Source organism: Canis lupus, chromosome 37 (genome assembly GCF_048164855.1).
Source record: "Canis lupus baileyi chromosome 37, mCanLup2.hap1, whole genome shotgun sequence".
NCBI lineage: Eukaryota > Metazoa > Chordata > Mammalia > Carnivora > Canidae > Canis > Canis lupus.
The window spans coordinates 21,241,212-21,262,388 of NC_132874.1; the positions used below are offsets into that span (position 1 = coordinate 21,241,212).

A 21,177-nucleotide genomic window follows, 5' to 3' on the forward strand; every position below is an offset into this window, starting at 1 on the left:
TCTGAAATGGCAAGTTTGGACTGCTAGTCAGCCCTCTTCCTTAAAAGAACTCACTTGAGGGATCCCTGGGTGGCGCAGCGGTTTGGCGCCTGCCTTTGGCCCAGGGCGCGATCCTGGAGACCCGGGATCGAATCCCACATCAGGCTCCCGGTGCATGGAGCCTGCTTCTCCCTCTGCCTGTGTCTCTGCCTCTCTCTCTCTCTCTGTGACTATCATAAATAAATAAAAATTAAAAATATTAAAAAAAAAATAACTCACTTGATTTTAACCCACTCTGGCAGGGAAGTATAACCAGAGAAAACTTTGAACCCACCCATTCTATTCATTTCCGCTCCTGTTTCTCTCTGGGTCAGAAAAGGTAATATAGATATGAAAGACTTGTCTTTCTCAAACCATGACACTTGGTAAGTATAAGGCATCACATCTTCCAACCTCCCCACTGGGATCAAGGCAGGCGAAGTGGAATTCGGGTGGGGAGCAGCTACCTCATTCCTTCTCCTATTTGTAGGAAAACTTTGAATAGGAAATCTTCATTGGAAATAGCACCTTTTCATCACTTTGATAGTCTTTTCTCTTTTTCCAGCTTCGTATCTTAGACTTCCCCTTAGAGCCTGGATCAGAGCGCAGTCCTAAGAACCAGCCAGCCCTGGGATGAGACAGCTGTACAGCCCACAGGGCCCTGGGCCGCCCTGCGAATCCGGCAGCCTCCCTCTCACTGCTCCTTATACTTTTGCCTGAAGTTGACAGCGCAGCTTGGGGAAAGCCATTTTCCTCTTTGGGCTGTAAAATAAGCGTGACGGGCTAGCTGATCTATGGTTCCTTTTTATTGTCCAAAATTACCAGGTTCCCCGAGCTGGCCTGGGCTCATATTCAATCCCCTCTGTAATCTGTCTGCTTCTCTATTAGAGTCTTGGCCACGTTGTCTGGATGATTGCAATATGTGTTTTTATTTTGTGTTTCACTAAGCATTCTAAGGAAGAACGAGGGGTGAGTAGTTGTTGGTGTAAATTTCAGTTAAATCTTCACTTCGTTGAAGCGTTACCCTCAGCGAGCCATGACTGACTCCTTTGTAAGTGAGACTCCCAGAGATCAATAAGATCCTGTAGATTCATAACCTTTCTCCTGTTTTGGGATGTGTGGAGTAAGTATGGGGGGGGGAGTTGCAAGGAAGGGGAGCACAATCTGCCAATTCCACTTTTGGAAGCAGAGAGTCCATGGAGACACAAAGGACACATCCAACTGAGGGTGTTCTGGTGCCTCTGTTTTTGAGTGGGATTATGTAAGCATCAGCATCAGTTGCCTGTGAAACAGGATGGAGCAGTAGAGGTGTTCGGGAAGCATTACCCTGGCAGAGCCCTAAAAAGCAAAATGGTGAAAAGGTGGCTCCAGCCAACACTTGAAGTGGAGCTAGCTAAGCATACACAAGAATATCTGTAGCTAGGAGTGGTGGAAGGGGAGGAGGACGGGGGGTGAGGGTGACTGGGTGGCGGGCACTGAGGGGGGCACTTGACGGGATGAGCACTGGGTGTTATTCTGTGTGTTGGCAAATTGAACACCAATAAAAAATAAATTTATTATTTAAAAAAAAAAAAAAGAGTATCTGTAGCTGCTTTGGTGCTATCAGACACTGGCCTGGATTACCGACCGACCGTCTTCATGGTAGCTAGAGAGTGGTCCTCAGTGTTTGTTAGGGACTCAATGATCGTGTCCCCTCAAAATCATATGTGGAAATCTCGCCCCCTAATGTGATGATATTAGAAGGCAAGATCTTTGGGAGGTACTTAGGATTAGTTGTCGTTAGGATAGAGCCCTTGTGAATGGGATGTGTCCTGAAAGAGTCCTGATAGAGTGTGCCTCCTCCCTCTACTCTCTACCATGTGAAGACACGAGGAAATATCACCAGTCTGCCCCTCACTAGCACCCGATGGTGCTCACACCTGATCTCAGGCTCTCAGCCTTCAGGACCATGAGAAGTTAGTGTCTGTTGTTTTAGAAGCCACCCAGTGTTAAAGCAGCCCAAGTAGACCGAGACAGTTAAGAGAAAGAGGCAGAGGCAGACAAGGGTAATCAGGTGGGTTGTGAAGTTCACTTTCAGGACCAGCTTGTTTTGCGGTGCTCAATATTGATTCTTCTAGCCTGTCATTTCACAGAAAATGTATAAAATCTCTTTTCCGTGAAAACTTTAAAAAAAAAATTTTTTTTTTCTGATTTTCAACGTCTTTGGACCGTACTAAAAATAATGTTGGGGATTAAACTTGTTTAGGTCTTTCTTCTTGTTCTTGAAGTGACCTATGCTAAAAGTGAATGTATTCACTTGTCCCTTTTAGAAGTTGCCAGGGAAGGGAATTGCTTACAGCCATAACAGAGATAGCTTGATTCATTAATGGTGTAAATGCTTTACTATATGTAAGTTATACACCGGGGGGTTTAAAGAAGTCTAAGTAGATGAACTTTGCAATACGTCCATTTGAGTTAAAAGTTGGCATTTAGAGCAGTTGAGTAAAGAATGGTGGGTGCAGAGGAAGGCTAAGCTTCAGCCCTGAATCAAGGTTAATGGGATCGCATTGGGCCAAGGCTGTCTGCTTCCGGCCATCTCACAATGAAGCTCACCCTCAGCGTATCTCACTTCCAACGTAATGTTGACATTACTCACTCCTGAGTTGACCCGGCTTGCTTTTCACTCCGTCACCATTTTTGCATTTCTCCCCAGTTCTGCACACCACAGGCATTAGGAGAAAGATGTTTACACCAGTACACAATGCCTGCCACAGGTGTGAGCCAGAGAAGGCGCAAGGTTGTCTCTTTCCAGCCTGCACTGGTGCCTCGCTTCAGGCTGAGATATAGAGAAACAGAAAGAAATGGAACAGGAAGCCAAGATGGAAAGGCTAAATGTGTTTTTGGTCCCTTTTAAACTAATACAGATTGCCAGAGTATGAAATCTACCCATATTCACATGTGCCTTTAAGAAACACTGATACAAATAAGTGACTTTTGTATTTTTCATTTATACACAAACACAGATACATCTGCAGGAAAGCAGTTCACTTTTAGAAGCTTTAAAAAAAAAAAGTTATGCTTAAGAATCCTGAACAATGATTTTTAAGAACCACATGAGAAATTCTACATCCAAGTGTGACTCTTTAAATTATTTGCCTTAAGGACCTACCTGTTTACTTCAATAAACTTCCATTTCAGAATTGCCATCAGTGTCAGTTTCCAATGCACATAAGAAAATTGAGTTTTATCATGGCCTCTTTCTTCAGACTTGACTGTGAATCACTTTTGACTATTTCTGAAAGGTAAATCGACCCTCAAAGGATGAAACTTTGACAACACAGGCAATATGCAAATGAATGTATGAGTTATTCATTCAATAAATATTGAATACCTACCATGTTGCCAAGTGTTCTGTGGGACAAGAGGGACATAAGATGAGCAGACCTTTCCAGTCCTTACTCCTTAGCTGCTGACAGTTTTAGAGGAAGACAGATCTTCTCAAACAATTAAATATATAGTAAAAAGTGGTGGCACACATGGGTAGATAGCAGGAACCCAGGGAGAGGAGTGGCTTTCAGAAATGTTTTGAACAAAGACACCATCCCTGGAATTCATTATCATCTCCACAAATGACAGTCTTAAGAAAGGTGGGAGGTCTCGTCTGTTTCTTGAAGACTATCTTCATTTCCTAATGATTATAGTAAATAATAATGAATAATAATGCATTTGGCCTGACTCGTTTAGAATAATAGAAAACAGACACTATTAGAGTGATAACTTGTACATTAGCCCCTCAAACTACTCAAGGAAGATAAGTTAGAGCATCTTATGACTCTAGTTGGATTTTATATTTTTGTAAGTCATTGAAATAACCTGGCACCATAAGGATATATTTGATAAGTGTAGCCAAAATGATTGAAGAAAAAAACAAACATTTAAGTAAAATATCCCTCAAGCCAGACCAGTAGGACAGAAACAGCCTGTCATAACAAGACAACATGGGAGTCTAGCTTGAGAGGTAAATTAAACAAGCATCCTTCACGTGGATGATAATTGTGTTGGCACCAGAGAGCTCATGTATCACTGAATTATGCTCTTAAAGAAGCAGTCAGTACTTAAAAAGAAATCACCCTGGAGAACAGGGGCAGGGTTTTCTGGTCAGAAGATTTCATTCCAAGCCAGGGCGTGATTATTCCTGACTATCATTGCGTTACCAGGAAAACTTCTTTCTGAGATCCTCAAGAATACATCAACTGTGCCATTTAAGGAAAGCCTTAAGAAGATGCATTAGCTAGCAGTGAAACACAGAGTTGAGAAATTTCTAAAATCATCTGTGAATTTTTTGTGCCAAATCTTATATTTCAGCAGTGGTCACAGCTGTCACAAAAGCACAGCTCCCTTAAACACACAGCGAAATGGGAGACCTTAGTAGTCCTACCTCAATTATTAATGATGCAGCTATATTAGCACACTTCCAGATTTACCTTTCATATCGCCATTCTCAAGTTTGACACACATTTATGACATATAAATGAGATTTTTAAGGTATTTTCAAAGAGCCAACAATCCTAAACAAAATGAAACGTGTCATTTAGAGCATCAAAGAAGTATATCCCTAAGTACAACAGTGCTTATGTGTAATTATGTGATGAGAAACTAGAAAATATACAGGAAGTTTTGGAAGTAATACCTCCATCTTCATTCCAATGGTGATAAAATAATATTCTTTCACTTTGGGAAATCTAAGATTCATTTTCCCCCAAACTTGGAAAGACTTGTGAAATAGGTAATCAGCTGGCATCATTCTTGATTTCAGGACAAAAAAAATGAAAATGTCCTTTCCAAAGACAAATCTAGATCCAGTAATTCCACTGTTGAGTATTTACCCAAAAGGAAAATAAAACAGGAGTTTGGAAAAGATATATGCACCCCAGTGTTTATTGTAGCATTATTTACAATAGCCAAGATATAGAAGCAACGTAAGTACCAGGAAAACTTGGTAGATGAATGGATAAAGAAGAGCTGCACTACATATATACACCATCAGAATGAAATCTTGCCATTGCAACAACATGGATGGAGCTAGAAGGCAATAAGTGAAATAAGTCAGATAGTGAAAGAGAAATACCATATGATTTCAGTCATATTTGGACTCTAAAAGGCAAAACAAATGAAACAGGCACAGACTCGTAAATACAGAGAACTGATAGCACACAGTGGGTACTGTCAGAGACTATGTGTCTCTGATGCATGATGTCAGCCTTACTAGGGAACACTAAACTGCTGGGGATAACTCAGTCGGCTAGAAGTCAAAATACCTGGAGGCTTCTTCACACCCATCTGGTTGCCTTGGCTGGGACCCACTACAACTGTTGAACAGAACATCCCCAAGAACTGCAGGGGACAGTATTCCAGAGGATAAGACCCAGCTGCATGGCCTTTATGGCCTAGTCTTGAAAGCCACATAGCATCACGTCTGCCAAACCCTATTGGTCACAGCAGTCCCGAGTTCAGATTCAAGGGATGGGGACATAGACCCCCACTTCTCAATGGGAGGAGTGTCACAAAATTTGTGGCTGTTTTAAAACAACCACAGACCCCTTCTCTTTAGTACTACAACAGCCCATTTATCCTGGAATTCTCAGAAGAATTATAATTCCTGTATCACATTACATGAGAATTATATGTTCTAACTCCCCACCCCACTGCCACCATCCATTCAAGAATAAGGGCCTAGGAGTTCCACCCCTGTCCCATTACCTCTTAAATCCCTCAGTCAGGCAGGGAAGAAAAGGTTGAATAAGCACACGTAAAAAAATCAAATGGAGGAGGACACCTGGGTGGCTCGGCTCAGTGCTTGAGCACCTGCCTTTGGCTCAGGGCGTGATCACAGAGCCCAGGGATGGAGTCCTGCATCAGGCTCCCTGCAGGGAGCCTGCTTCTCCCTCTGCCTGTATCTCTGCCTCTCTCTCTCTGTGTCTCTCATGAATAAATGAAGTTTTTTTAGGGGACAGCTGTTAGTTCTAAATGAAGATTAGAATGAAGTCTTTGTATTTCCACATCTATCCATTTTACTGTGAAATTGGATTTTTGAATTGGCTCACATTGTTTTAAAAACATGCTGTGGGCCAACAGACACATTTGCTGGCTGCACGTAGCCCAGGGACCACCAATTTTGGGCCTCTGGACCTTCCTGGGATCTGGGTTTATACTATTGTCTATGCACAGGCTCTGAACCCCTCTTATAAATGTCCAGAACTCATAAAGCAAAGCAGTATTTAAACTTACATGTTTATATTTATTCACAAGAATCTGCACACTGGAGTCTAGAGCTTCTGTTCAAGAATCTAGGTTCTCACTAAGTGGAAGGCATGCTTCTTCCCTCTGTAATTAGCACAGGAATGGCAGCATTGTAGTGCATTAATGATATGTGCAATGTCTCTAAGCTAAGGAACAGACCCCTATTGCCTAGCTATATAAAATCGAAGGATGACTTCTATTTCATACCCTCAACTCTTCTCAATTTTGGTTAGAATTTAAATGTGTCCTAAGCCTGGTATCTGTAAAAAGAAAAATAGGTATTTTTTTATATGTACCCCAATTTAGTATTTGGAACTTAACAATTACTGATTATAAGTGTAAAGACAAAAATAAAAGTATAGGAAAATAGACAAAGAAGAGATTTAAGAAATCTAAAGCGAAAGCTTTATTTTTCTTCCTGCCTTCTTCAAACTAATCATTAACTGAGTTTATAAATAACCCCCTCCCTCTGAGAAGAAATGTCATAGTAACACCAAACAGGATGAGCACAGTGAATGCTCTTTATCTTCCTTTTTTATAACGTGGGTCTTTGTGAAAACGTCCCTGTGCAATATACATCCCTCGGGCTCTATTCATTATCACCTCTGGGTGAAGCCACAAGTGAGGAAAGACAGATATGTTCCTCGTTTTAACCACAGTAATTGATTTTAAAGGTGACACTATCTTTAGTAACATGGGTAGTGCCCTGACAGGGTGAAATTGGTTGCTTTTCTTTTGGTTGAAGGTGAAATTTTAATGATTTTTTTCAATATTCTCTAGAACATTCACTACTTTCTGTAAAAATGCATTGTAAGATCTAAACACAGGCAGCTGCTGTGGGAAACTCTTTATTCCTCCTTTACTCCATTGGCTGGGGGGGGGAGGGGGGCAGGGTGGAGCAGTAGCAGCCAGGAATCTTTCCTAGGCCTATGTGTTGGAAAACATCAGGTCTGACGATAGAAGAGGTGGTTTTCCGAAGTCTTTGTCCCGGGTCATGGTTCTCTTGTCACAGAATCCTGGAGCTCAGGACCAGAAGTGACGTGAGCAGTCACCACGACCTTTTCCCCAAGGCCTTGGCATAAGGTCCTTCAGTAGCTTCCAGTAACTCTTCACAGCCTCCTTATTCCACAGCCACCAGGGCCGCAGGAATCTGCCTCTTCTCTCTAGGACAACTTGCTGGGAAAGCAACTCTCAAAGCAGGTTACTAACATTTGAAAGTTGGTCCATTTTAAGACCTACTTCATTGTAAAATACATTTCTCTTCTGCATCAGTATGTATGTATGTATTTAATCAATTAATTAATTAATTAAAGGTTTTATTTTTTTACTCATGAGAGACACAGAGAGAGAGAGAGGCAGAGACACAGGCAGAGGGAGAAGCAGGCTCCATGCAGGGAGCCCGACATGGGACTCAGGATCCTGGGTCTCCAGGATTACACCTGGGCCGAAGGCAGGTGCTAAACCGCTGAGCCACCCGGGCTGCCCTGCATCCGTAGTTAAACATGAGCCCTATCTCAGCTCAGAAGACTTGACCATCAGAGGCCTCTAGCTCATAATGGGCACTCAGTAAATACTAAGTTTGTAAAAGAAGAAAGCTTAACATATATGGCCTGATGTCTTACTGATCACTCATACATGTCAAGTGCTCTTGTCCATAACATAATTCTGTGGCATTTCAAATATGTTACCACAGGTTATTGTTAACTTCAAAGGACTGCAATCTTAAATATGTTTTACTCTTTCAAGCGTGCCATCTTTAATGCAGCTGGTTGTTCTTATCCTATAACTGACTAGTTCATGATTCATTAGCTCTGCATATCTTGGGTACATAGGTGCTTGTGCTGCTTTACAGTAGGTTAGAACCCCACCCGGCTCAAAGAATAACCTAAAGAATCTCGGAAACAGAAGGTTCCATCCAGCTCCTAGGGCAGTACCCGGAGCATAGCTCCGTGTACAGCATGTGTGACAGAGAGACTGTCTAGTTGGTATGTTGTGTAAGGGCACAAAGCACAGGGAATTTCACTACACCTCTGGCAAATTCATATTGAGAAAGAAGGACAGATGGTTGAAAACAGCCATAAAATATTTTATTACATGTCTGCAAAAATCATTAGTAGTTAAAGAGATGTTATTAATGGATCAGATTCACTTAGGGAGCTGTGTTTCTATAATGCACATTAAAGCAACGGTACTTCTGGTATTTTAATGTAATCAGGGTCAAAGACAAACATGTCTTTGTATGTAATTAGAAAATGGATTTATTGACAGTAAAGAAGCTGCTGTGAAACCTGGCCCCATATCAGTGAGGGAGGTATTGTTCTTATCTTCTTACATTTAAGGAGTGAAACACTAACCAGGTGCTAGCCCCATAGGTCACTGAAATCATACCATGTTGTTTCATTGGTATAATCTGGGGAGTGGGAAAGGGGTAGTTATTATTTCTGAAAATCATCAAAAGCCCATTTTTTAAAAACCAGGAATAACTAACCAGCTTGTAAACTTTGAATGAGTACTTTTACTCCCCCACATTCCTTTACGTATCCCTTTAGAGTTCATAGGAACATAGTATTCGGAGTTAGTGAACATGAGAATAATTTCAGTAAATTTTGTTTTAGTTTGTTTTGTTTGTAATCCCTACACCTGGTGTGGTGCTCAAGCTCATGACCTGGAGATCAAGAGTCTCACATTCTTCCAACTGAGCCAGCTGGGTGCCCCAATTTCAGTGGACGTTCCAGGTCTGTGTATCTGTGAGATGAAGGAGGCACTTCAGGCCAGGTGCAGTGACGTGGCATCGTCCCCTCCATGTAAAGCGCAACTTCCCACCGTACAGGTCCGAATGTCAGAATCCTGAGGTGGCCAAGTGCTTGGGGAAAGGGGCTTCCTTCAGAGCATCCTGCAAAACAGGATCAGACCAGCTGTGCGAATCGAGCACGGAAGCCAGAGGAATGGAGGTGTTCCTGGATCTGTGGTCCTTATCTCGGGCTCTCTCTCCCTCAGTGTTTGGAAATGCTCTTTCACCAGCTCTTGCTTTTTCTGGCTTTCTGAAAATTGCTGCTCTTCAGACCGTGTCTCTTGCACACAGTGGCAGCCCGTGTTTCTGCACACTTTCACAGCGTGTTGGAAGGCATGGGTTTACAGCACATGTGTTCACTTGTTACCTTTTGGATCCGCTGCCAACCTTTGGCTTCCAGGCAGGCCTGTAATCACATAGTTAGTGCATCTCCAGAGCCCCTTTTGGACATGGGCTACAGTTCGTAATGCAGCTGGTTAGCTCAGGGTGCTTTTCTTGAAGCACACAACCTGGAGTTACAAACACAGACCATCATCCTGTTGCCGTCCCCACACGGCTGGGTGGGTGTCGCGATGAAGTTGATGGACTCTGTTCTCATGGTGCAGATTTACAGTGCTCTCTTCTAGAAACTGATTACCTCTGAGTAGGTTTCCCCCAATTCATAGCTGTTTCCTTATCCAGTCAACCTAAAAAAAAATAACAATAAACAATTTAAACATCCTGTATAAATCTGCCACATTTGATAAAAGCAAGGGGAAAAATCTCATCACCTACCGTGACAGTAGCCTAAAATCCCCACATTTTGCTCCAGCAGAGTTTTCACCACAGAAAGAGGTGCTTTGTCATCACTTTGGACTCTTAAAATGTTTCTTTTTCTCCCCTGACTTCTCCTTATCTTCCTTCCTGGACTCTTAAAATGTTTATACGGTTGGTTAACAAGCATCAGCAAAATGATAACAACTGCTATTGATTGCTGTATTATGGCTGTGGAAAGCTTAAACTTGCAGATTTATTCCTGATTATAAAATAAGTCTTGGATCTCTGTTAGCAGTCACTGTCCTCCACCACCCCTCCCATTTTTGTGTGACATTGGTGTGTCTTTCTCAGTAAGAGGTGTCAACTAAGAATTGGAATAAGCCCTCCAAGTGCTAGATGCCGAATGGTGTTAGGGATTCATACTTGCAAATGTAGGAATTGAAAGGATGAAGGGCTCTCAAGAAGCAGTGCTTTCCTGTTTTGCCTGACAAGAGGAGAGAGGGTAGGAGCTGGAGACAGATATGACGTTGATGAATGATTAGTGGTTTTTGTTACCATCAGAAAGGTTGGTTCGAGGGAAGTATTGCATTTTTTATTACATGGACAATCTATAGTTACTATAATATTTGAGGGGAGAAAGAAAAATTATTTCAGAATTCTTCTATCCTGAAACACCAGTTTTCATGTATATCCTTCCAGAATGTTACATCTGCAGATAGACACGTATGAATGTGTATTTTTTTTGTTAAATGAGATCCTACTAATCATTTATAATTTTGTAATTTCCAAGTTAACATTTTTCAAGTCAGTAAAAATATGCATGCATCATCATTTTTAAGTGGACACATAGGGTCCCACCCAATGCACCAACCTCATTTATTTTGCTAACCCCTTATTGTTACACCTGTAGATATGTGCCACTTTAAGCAATGCTTTGGCAAACCTCCTTGTGAATGATATATCTTTGTTCACTTATCTAGCTCTTCATTCAGGATTTCCAGATTACTGGAAATAGGTCAAAATTCCAGATTACTGGAAATAGGTCAAAATTGATACCCAATATAAGGAGATTTTATATATGCCCAATTTGAGAGGAGAAGGTGTTTATATTTAATGTCCTACTATTGTGTTACTCCTGTGCTGTGAGATTAGATGAAATCTTGACATTCATATGGCCATATTTAAAGAAACAAAATGAAGTTTCACTTTTAATTACTTCTTGGGTCACAGAACCTTTGTGAATCTGGCTAAGCTTTGGATGCTCCCCTAGAAAAATGTGTGTGTGTATACAATGCCAGCAGTCCATCCGCTCCTGAACTCCAATTCAGTCTTTGACTTACAAAGGTACTTCTTAGTTTTTTTTTTTTTAATTATTATCACTTTCATATCAGTTAAGAATGAAGTTAACTTACTGTTTCTGTTCCAGTCTAATAAATACTTTATGGTCTTCCATGTATATTGGACTTTTATAAAGTAGTATTGAAACCAAGAATCAAATCATTCATTCTGAAAAAAAGATAGACTGCCCTTACTACTCTAGACTTATATTTGGCAGAGGGTTATCAAAGATTTATTTGAGCCATTTGGGTGAGACCATTTTAAACATATAGGATGTGATGTTCACATGCTTCACTTTACCCCATCTGTTCGTGCATTTTTCTTGCTTGCAGGATTTATCCAAATGAATATCTCACTGTCCCATTTGGCATGACCAAAGCCATACTCATCATTTCTTTCTCAGAATATGCTCCACCTCCTTGCATCCAAATTTCTGTTAATCATACCCCTCTTCTTCCAGTCATGCATGGGTGAAATTTTAGATTCCACTTGAGCTTTCCTTGCCCAATGAATTAATCAGGGATCTTCACAGAAACAGAATCAAGAGGATATATGCTTATAGAGAGAGGGAGAGGGGAAAAGAGAGAGAGATTTGTTATGAGGAATTGCCTCACAATCACGGAGGCTACAAGTCCTAAGATCTGCAGGGTGAGTTGGCTGGAGACTCAGGAGAGCTAATGGTTTTAGGTTCAAGATCCATGAAGAGCCTTTTTGTCATTTTGAGTCCAAAAACAGAATAAATCTGATATTCCTCTTAAGACCATCAAGCAGTAAGAATTCTCTTGTACTTAGGAGAGGGTCAGCCATTTTGTTCTTTTCAAGCCTTCAACTGATTGGAAAAGGCACATCCACATTATGGAAAGTAGTCTGTTTTACTCAGCGTTGGTTTACACACTGGCCCCCACACATGAAGGGCCAGGCAGAAACCAAAGCAAGAGGCAGACCACTCCAGGTTGGTAGGTGGCAGGTTTGAATGCTAAAAGTCTAGGCAGAGGCCTAAAATGGATTCAGTCACATACCATCTAGGTGGTCTCAAAAATACCTTATTCTCTTAAGGTAACGTCCCTGAAATCAGCTCCTACTGTGGAAACGGTGGGAAAACACACATTCCAAGGACAAGGGAGGAAGTGAGGAGCCTCTGATTGCCAGGGTCTAGCTCACAGGTCACTGGCGGTCACATCCTCTTGATGACCTCCTCCAACACTCAGTCTACTGATTTAAATGTTAATATCATCCAGAAGTATCACAATGGTCATCTCTTCTTCCCACAAACCTAGCAGAAGTCACACAACAAATGTAGAGTGCAAAGTGACAGGGTAAAATAGAACTGGGTTTTTTCCTTCGGGCCCTACAGAATACTAAGAGACAGTTGGGTAAAGGCAAGCAAATAAATCGGCATCACAACCCTCGACAAGGAAGCACTTTCAAGGTTGCAAAAGAGGATTTAACCTTCAAGGAGAATACGTATGGTGTGTAGGAATGAAAGGTATATGTTTCACATACAGGTGATTCTCATTATTTGCAGATTCCGTATTTGTGGATTCACTTCTTGATACCTGTGGCACCTTCACTAGTGGTTGGTTTATCTGCTGTGTTCCACCTACCTGGTTACACTGTTGGCAGAGCCATTGGCAGTACCATTGTAATTCTCTGTTTTTAAAAGAGGTACCTGCTTGACAAAGATGCTGTCATGTGCCCCAACAAACTTTGCTCCCACCTTTTATTGTGTGTCAGCTGGCTCCTTGTGTTCTCATTTAAAAACTAACCAGTTGTATCTCTGCTTTGATTCTCAGATTGATCAGATCTAACTACTATCATCTAAATGATTAAGATACGTTGTTCAATCAAGAAAGAGAAAAAAATACGCTGCTCTGGTTTTTTTTCATACCTATTTATGTTCAAATTTTTCAGAAATACAAAAAAGGAAAAATTATAATAATACAATAATAACCTATATACCCTTCGCCCTGGTTGACCAGTTGCTAGCATTAGCCTCATTTGTTCTGTCTCACTGATTTGCCTGCCCTCTTGTTCTCCTTCCTCTTCCTCTGTCACCATACAGTCACTCTCTCTGTATGTTTTCCTGAGCCATGTGAAAGTAAGTTGCACACATAATGGCACTCTCCTAGTTTTTTTAGCATTTGTCTCCTAAGAACAAGCACATTCTCCTTCATAGGCAAGATACCAATATCACATCCAGGACAGTTATCAATGATGCAATAGTATTATCCATTAGTATAAAATACAATCTAATACAAATTTCTTCATAGTCTTCCATCATATTCCTCCCTCTCCTGGCTCCCATCAGGATCCAATAAAGGGTCCACCCACTGGCTGCCATCTTTCTTTTGTCTTAAATCTGGACTGCCAGCACTTCTCAACCCTCTCCTCACCCTTTTTTGTGTCTTCTGTGAGATATCAGTTTTGAAGAGTCCAGGCCAGTTGTCTTAAGTATTATGTCCTGCCAACCAGACATATCTCGTCCTTAGATTCAGGTAAAACATTTCTGGCAAGAATACTACATGAGTGCTGTGTGCTCATTTTGTCACATCAGGAAGCTCCCCATTGTTGGGGATGCTCAGTCTGAATATTTGCTTGAGGTCTCCCTTTCTCCCTGTAGTAAGTAGTAAGTGATACTGAAAGCCTATTGAATATCATGTTCTGCTTCAACTTTTCATCTAGGTTTCAGGAGTCATTGGTGATGACCCTTGCCTGTATTATTACATGAGTGGTTGCAATAGCTGATTTTCCAACTTGCTGACATTCTATACAGATACAGAAGAGCTTTCTCTTTTCTCCCTAACTCTTCCCCTATTTTTTTGAGTATCACTAGAGATTTGTTTGTTCAAAGTGTGGTCCATTGCCATCATTGTTCCTTTGATGCTCACATTTGCCAGTGGGAGCTTTTTCTAACCAGTTCCTGTGACCCTTTGGCATGCCCTGGTTAGTCTCTGAGCACCTCCTTGTTTTCTGACAAAAAAAAAAAAGTGTTTTTTTTCTTTGTTTCTTCCCAATAATATGACATAAGAAACAACGATCTATTATTTTCAGTCCATCACTATATTTTATCAGAGCAGCCAACTATTTTAAATAACCAAACAAAATGTATACCCCATTCATAGCTAAAAGTAAAATGCAATGTATTTCTCCAGAAATGGATTTCTGGATCAGAGCCCAGCTACTAATAATCTAAATAAACAGGCACTTCCTCTCAGTAAAGAGTAGGTCATTAAGAAATATCTGACTTTAAAAAAAAAAAAAAGAAAAGAAATATCTGACTTGGCATTGTTTGTGTGTGAGAAGCCTCTTCCATGGCAGCAGAAAAGGGAAAGTGAATTGTACTCACAATTCAGAATGTAAAATCATTCACTGGACAGGAGTTTTTATAATTTTTGTTGTGTGCCCCACACCGTGCTGAGTGCTATTGTAGATCTATAAGGATATATTGTTAAAAAGGCAAAAGGAGGTAAAGCTAGTTGAAAAAGAGAAACAGGTCAGTATGTGACAGTGTACTTATTAATGTTGCAGGAATTAGTAGGGGAAGAGGTAGCACAGAGCAGAACGTAGGAGAATTAGTCTGTAAAGCAGCTCAAAGCTAAAGTGAACTTTGAATCAGTGTATTTATGTGTTTGTGTATTCATGATAGGAGACTTTTTCTGACATAAGAAGCCATTAGCAGTGATTATCTTTGGGGCAGGGGACCAGAGGGACAAGAGAAAAGGAAAAAAACTTTTTATTTTATGCTCTTCTGTGCGTATATTACTCTTAACAACAAAGACAAATTTAAGATTTTGCTTATCGAAGATGTTTGGACCAATGGGAAGAGGGGTCTATGCTAACTAAATGCAAGACTTGAAGCCCGGGCTGGATAGTGAGAGCAAAGTTAGAATTGATCTTTCAGGCTATGGGGACTGCCATAGTAGGCATGCCTTGGGAGGACTAATGTAGCAAGACTGTAATTCGCACACACACCAAAGGCTTCTTTGCCTTTATTCAGAAAAGAGTCACTATGTGGTTTTTAAAAATCAAGCTTAATTGCTTCTAGTGTATTTAAAATACACTTTGATTTGTATTTTTGAAAGCAGAGTCATTAGGATGTGTCTTTTGAATAAGTCAAGGCATACCTGCATGGATTTATGGAGTCTTTGAACAGTTTGTTTTGATCTACCATTTCTGAAATTACACTCTTCAAAAGTCAGCTTCTCTGGCTTTGCTACGACCATTTTTTTTTTTAATTACCACAAAGGTTTAAATGCCAATGATCGTGTATCTGCTTATGGTACCACCTTGAAATAATCATTTCCCCAGGGTAGACAGTGCTTCTTGTCAAATTCTAATGATATAGCATTTGGGGACAGGATGCCTCAGTAAAATTATTTTTGTGGGTTAATCAGTTTTATACTTATATGCTGGGCTGCCTTCATCTGTGGATTGCACTCACTGTGATGATTTGTGCACAGGTAAGAATGGAGAGGAACACATATGTAGAAGGCACTCTGTCAATGGATGACCCTTCCCTGTCTCCCTATAAAGCCAACTGCTCCAACTACAGGGCCTTTGTGCTTGATTTGGTTTGCTTTGGATGTTTCACAGTGGGGTGATAAGAGGTTTTTCTAGGGTTGCCTCCATTGAATATAACAAATTATATCCCAGGAAAATTCTCAGACTCTCAAAATAAATTCAATTTTTATTTACTCAAGTACAAATGATTCCAGTTTTCAACAATTCATTCATCCAAGTGAGCTTTTAAAAACTAGTGTTTTATTCCTCCTCATTCTAAGCAACTTATTTATTAGTTTTCTTGTATATGCAAAAATAAGCATATGAAGCTCAAATCAGTGTTTTGTTTTCCTTGTGCTATCATCTCATCCGGTGGTGGTGATAGGGTGTTCATCCCGATATGGATCACTTATGGGGTCAAAGAACTCGTTTTCCTCCTCTCTGGTCTCTGACAGATATCCTGGAACAAATGGAGACAAGTGGGAAACACCACAGATATAACATCACTCCACTTCCTGCCTCACCCCCCAAAATCAACAGAAGCAATAAAAACACCTTGAAAAAAATGAAGAATAGCTACATGATATATTCAGCATAGAAATTGGGCCTGAAAATCACATAGTGCAGCTTTTTAAACAACTATCACCACCTCAGCTCCACACTGTTTAGACGATGATGTTGGGTAGTTTCTGAGCGTTTTAAATGAAACCTTTCTGGCAGCCTGGGTGGCTCAGCTGTTTAGCGCCACCTTTGGTCCGGGTCATGACCCCAAGGTCCTAAGACCGAGCCCCCCACGTCGGGCTCGCTGCATGGAGCCTGCTTCTCCCTCTGCCTGTGTCTCTCTGCCTCAATCTCTCTCTCTCTCTCTCTCTCTCTCTCTCTTTGTGTGTGTGTCTCATGAATAAATAAATAAAATCTTTAAAAAATATATTAAAAAAAATAAATGAAACCTTTCAATATTTAATGTGGTTAAAAAAAAGTTTATCCACAGACAGCTTTCAGCACTACCACAAATCTCTGTGTGGTGATGGTTATTGTAGGGTATTCCTTAAAAAATTCTATTTTTTTTTAATGTATTACCAACGCTGAGGTAGATACAAAGAGAACAAAATATTCTTCAGATAGCTCTTTCATAGCATTTGCTATTCTAGTGAATAAGATTTTTTTTCTCTTACTATAATCATTTTTGGTATTTTTATTAGAAGTTGAATTATAATTGTATTTATAATTTTTTTTTAAAAAAACTACATTTGCCCTGCCAGCCTTTCCCTTTATTGGTTTTGTTAAACAGTCTCAGCTTTATCTGCAATTCTCTGTTTCACTCTACACTTTTCAGTTAGTGGATTATGGAAACGCTCAATCTCGGTAGCCTCTTTTCTAGAAATAGACTAGAAGGAAATAAGCTAGCCTTCGTTACAAGTTTGGGGAAAATTATGTTGTGTCATATCTAAAAATGAATTTCCTGGGATTCTGTGATTGTATCCACTGATTAGTTTAGTGCCAGCACAAAACTAGAGAAAAACAAATTAGGACAACTGGATGTTAGCATAACAAATCTACAAAAAGATGGGCAAAGGGACCATTAAAGAGGCTGCTCATGGAAAAATAAACACAGAGATACACTTGTGTGCTTGCTAAAGCTATTGCTAAATCACTCTAACGGGCAGGAATAATAAGTAATGATTTGAATAAGGAATTAAGACAAACTCATTGAAGCTAGCAATGTCTTCTATCCTTTATTTCTCCACTTTCTCATCTTTAAAAAGGTAAAGAAAACGCTTCTAATTAGATGCTCACAAACAGTTCAACATGCTTGGTTGAAAGAATATACAAAAAAGCACTGCATTTAAACTCTTAAACTAATCCAACTGGGGAAGCTTCTGCAGAGCATAATTTCCGCCCCCCCCCCCTTTTTTTTTGTTCTGGTTTTGTTTTGTTTTGTTTTTAATAATTCAAAAAAGAAAAAAGAATTCCCTTTAGGTTATTGGTCATAAAAATGCCCTAGGAAGGGGGCGGGACAAATGGGGAGAGGGAATTATTTAAAAGTGAATTGTTTTTTCAATGGAAAACCCAATTATGAATTCCTTTAAAAACACTTTTTGTTAAAATATATAAATAGGGCAGTCTTTTTGTGAAGCGAAGGTATTATGTACACAGAACCGAAATCAATAGAGAGAACATTATGAACACTCCCCAAGCTTTTGTATTTCTTTTTTTTTTTTTTTTTTTTTTAAAGAAAATGGAAGCCTGCTTTTATTGATGCACACATTGATGGACCTGCGATTGGAAGGGGCGGTGACGTTAACATGACACTGGTGGTTAACACAACGGAAACATGAGGGCAGGAGATGGCTTTGCAGGGACATGATGCCTTCATAAGTGAGGGAAACGGACTGCTAGCTGGCTGCCCTTTCATTTCATGTTCTTCACAAACTCCTCTCCCTTTTTGATGGAGGCCTTCAGCTCGGGGATGGCTTCTGCTATCATCTTCTCTTCAAAAGGGGAGATCTTGCCAATGCCTAGATTCTTCTCGATGCCCTTTTTCCCCAGCAGTAATGGTGTGGAGAAATAGGCACAGTCTGCTTCCTGGGCTTTAACAAAGGAACATTCGACAACTCCTTCCTTCCCATTCATTGCATCCACAAGGGAGAAGACAAACCGAGCTCCAGCGTATGCCATGGACAGGGTGGCAGAGCCTGCTGCAGCTTTGGCCTTCACCACCTCCGTGCCGGCCTCCTGGATCCGCCCAGTGACGGCTGTCAGCGGGTCCTGGGGAAGGTCCACCTTGGGGGTGCACTGAGAGATCAGGGGGACGATGGTCTTCCCGGCATGACCGCCAGTGACAGGAACATTGACTCGCGCGGGATCCAAACCCTTTAGTTCCGCAGTGAAAGTGTTGGCCCTGACAATGTCCAGGGTCGTCGCCCCGAAGATTTTCTTGGGGTCGTAAGCTCCGTGTTTCTTGAAAACCTCCGTTGCAATTGGGATGGTGGAGTTGACCGGATTTGAAATGACGCAGATGATGGCCTCGGGGCAATGCTGGGCGCAGGCCGCAGTCCGGGTGGCCACAGCTGAGGCATTGGTGCTGAGCAGGTCATCCCGTGTCATGCCTGGTTTTCTTGGGACTCCGGCTGGAGTCACCACCGCATCGCAGCCTTTGAGGCAACCGGCAGCTGCGCAGGTCCGAGGTGGCCTTTCACGGTTGCTCTGGTCTCGATGTGGCTCAGATCTGCGGCCACTCCGGTGTATGAGCAATATCCAGAGGGTCAGGCGGCTCCCTAGGGGCTGTTCTTGAGAAGCCGCGCAAGGGGCTGCCCAATTCCCCCGGAAGCCCCAAGCGCGGCTGCTTGAGCTTGTTCTGGGCCGAGGTGCTGAAGCTGCGGCGGAGAGCGGCGCCGGCGGGGCGGGCGAGGGCCGAGAGCCCAGAGCAGGTGCAGGAGCCACGGCTGGCAGGTGACACCCAGCTTTTGTATTTCCTTGTCACTCTACCTCACCAAGTAAAACCACTGTCGGGGATCTATCCCATAGGTTGGTTTTCCTGTTGTGCCTTCTACAAGTGGAACCAGGCTACTCCTCAATATTGTTGGAGATCTGTCCATATTATTGCATGTGGGTGTGGATGGTTTGTCCTCCGGGCTCTGTATCTCTTCATTGTGTGAATACACTACAGAATTTATTTATCTTTTCCACTACTGACAGATACTTGGGGAGTTTCCAGTTTGGGGTTGAGTCATGCCAATATATATATTTTTGTATTTATCTTTTAGTTAATGGTCATTCTAGGAATGGAATTGCTTGGTTGGTCATAGATTTTGCATATATTTGGCTTTAGAAGATACTGCCAAGCACTTTTCCAAAATAGATGCCCCAAATTGCATTCCCATGAGCAATATATATTCCGGTTATTCCACATCCTTTCTAATACTTGGTATTTTCTGTCTCTTTCCATTTTAACCACTCTAGGGGATATATGGTGGTTTTAATTGTAATTTTTTTAGTAACTCATGAAGATGAGCCCTTTTTCATATATTTGTACCTGGAGGGATATTTCATGTTTAGAAATTGGAATACCCGTTGTAAAGTTGTCAGTGTTCCCCAAGTTGATGTATAGGTATAATATAGTACCAGTCAAATTACTAGCAATTTTCTTTGCAGAAACTGAGAAGCTCATTAAAAAATTCACATGGATTTACAAAGGACAAAGGATAGCCAAGGAATTCTTAAAGAAGAAAGCTAGAATACTTCCATTATTGTATATAAAACCTATTCAAGGGGATGGCTCAGTTGGTTAAGTGTCTGCCTTTGGCTCGGGTCATGATCCCAGGGTCCTGGGATGGAGCCCCACATCATTGGGCTCCCTGCTCAGCCCCACATCTTTGTGCTTCTTCCTCTTACTCAGCTCCTCCCTCTACCTCTCCCTCTGCTTTTGCTCTCTCTTGCTGTCCTCACCTATCAAATAAATAAATAAATAAAATATTTTTTTTAAATAACCTATTCAAAAGCTTTGGTAATAACTAAGATTGTGTTATTGGTGCTAGGCTAACTGATCAATGGAAAAAATACAGTCCAGAAAGAGACCCACTTATATATTGTCACCTGATTTATGGCACAGATGACTCAGCATGCAGTGGAAAAGGGTTATTAGCCTTTTCAATAAATGCTGTTCAGCCAATTGGATAGCTATTTGGAGAGAAAAGAATCTTGACCTCTTCCTCATTTTATGCATAAAAGCGGATTCTAGATTTAAGTGGGAAAAGTATGTGTGTGTGTAAAAATTTAGAGGAAAACAAAAGAAAACTACTTTATTACCTTGCAGTATACAAAGATTTCTTAAACAGGACACAAAAAGTGTGACCCATAAAAGAAAAAGATGAATACATTGAGCCATGTTAAAATTGTGTTGGCCAGAGTACCATTATTAAGAGAATAAAAAAGAATGCATAAAATGTCTGAAAAAAAGATCCACAACCAGAATATATTTTTTAAACTCCTACAAATCTTTTTTTTTAAAGAATGAAACCAGCTTTTAAAAAATGGGTAAAAAATGTGAACATTCACAAAAGGTGATATCCAGATGGCCAATTAACATGGGGGTGGGGGTGGGGGGTCCTTTGTGTCTTTTTCCTTTTCTCCTTACTTATAATAAGAATATGTATGTCATGTACATACCCAGCTACTTTTTTACTGCTAACACTCTAAAATAGTATGCCTATGAAACATCAATAATATTTGTAATTATACTAAAACGTGATGTCCTTTAAATATTACTGTTTTAGGTTCATGATGTTTTGATGCCATGGACATATAAACATGTGAAATCTAAAGGATGCAACAGCAGGAAACACCAGATGGTTTCACACATACTTATAACCCTAAAAAAATTAGCTTTTCCATTACCATGAAATGTGAGCAAACAGATCTCCCCTGCTGCCTGCTTCACCCTCGTCGTCCTCCCTCCTTCCTCTCTCTCTCTCTCTCTCTCTCTCTCTCTCTCT

General features: G+C 40.9%; 2 protein-coding genes across 13 annotated transcripts in view; one reads left to right on the forward strand and one right to left on the reverse strand.

The window, feature by feature from the left end:
• The window catches only part of LYRM4 (LYR motif containing 4), a 158,431-nt gene that overhangs the window by 88,681 nt on the left and 48,573 nt on the right, over window positions 1-21,177 (forward strand). For 6 of the 12 annotated variants that reach the window (XR_012025533.1, XM_072814059.1, XM_072814061.1 and 3 more), the window contains one exon: window positions 584-1,425. The exons of the other annotated variants lie outside the window; for them this stretch is intronic. Coding sequence is in view for 5 of the 6 variants with exons in the window: in XM_072814061.1 (XP_072670162.1) it covers window positions 584-655 (72 nt within the window). In the remaining variant the exon portion in view is untranslated. Of the gene's footprint in view, window positions 1-583; window positions 1,426-21,177 lie in introns of those variants that run through there. 12 annotated transcript variants of the gene reach the window in all.
• On the reverse strand, window positions 17,882-18,826 carry LOC140626033 (malate dehydrogenase, mitochondrial-like). The gene has a single exon (XM_072813670.1). It carries the CDS (start codon window positions 18,788-18,790, stop codon window positions 18,095-18,097), a length of 696 nt encoding a protein of 231 aa, XP_072669771.1. The 5' UTR covers window positions 18,791-18,826; the 3' UTR covers window positions 17,882-18,094.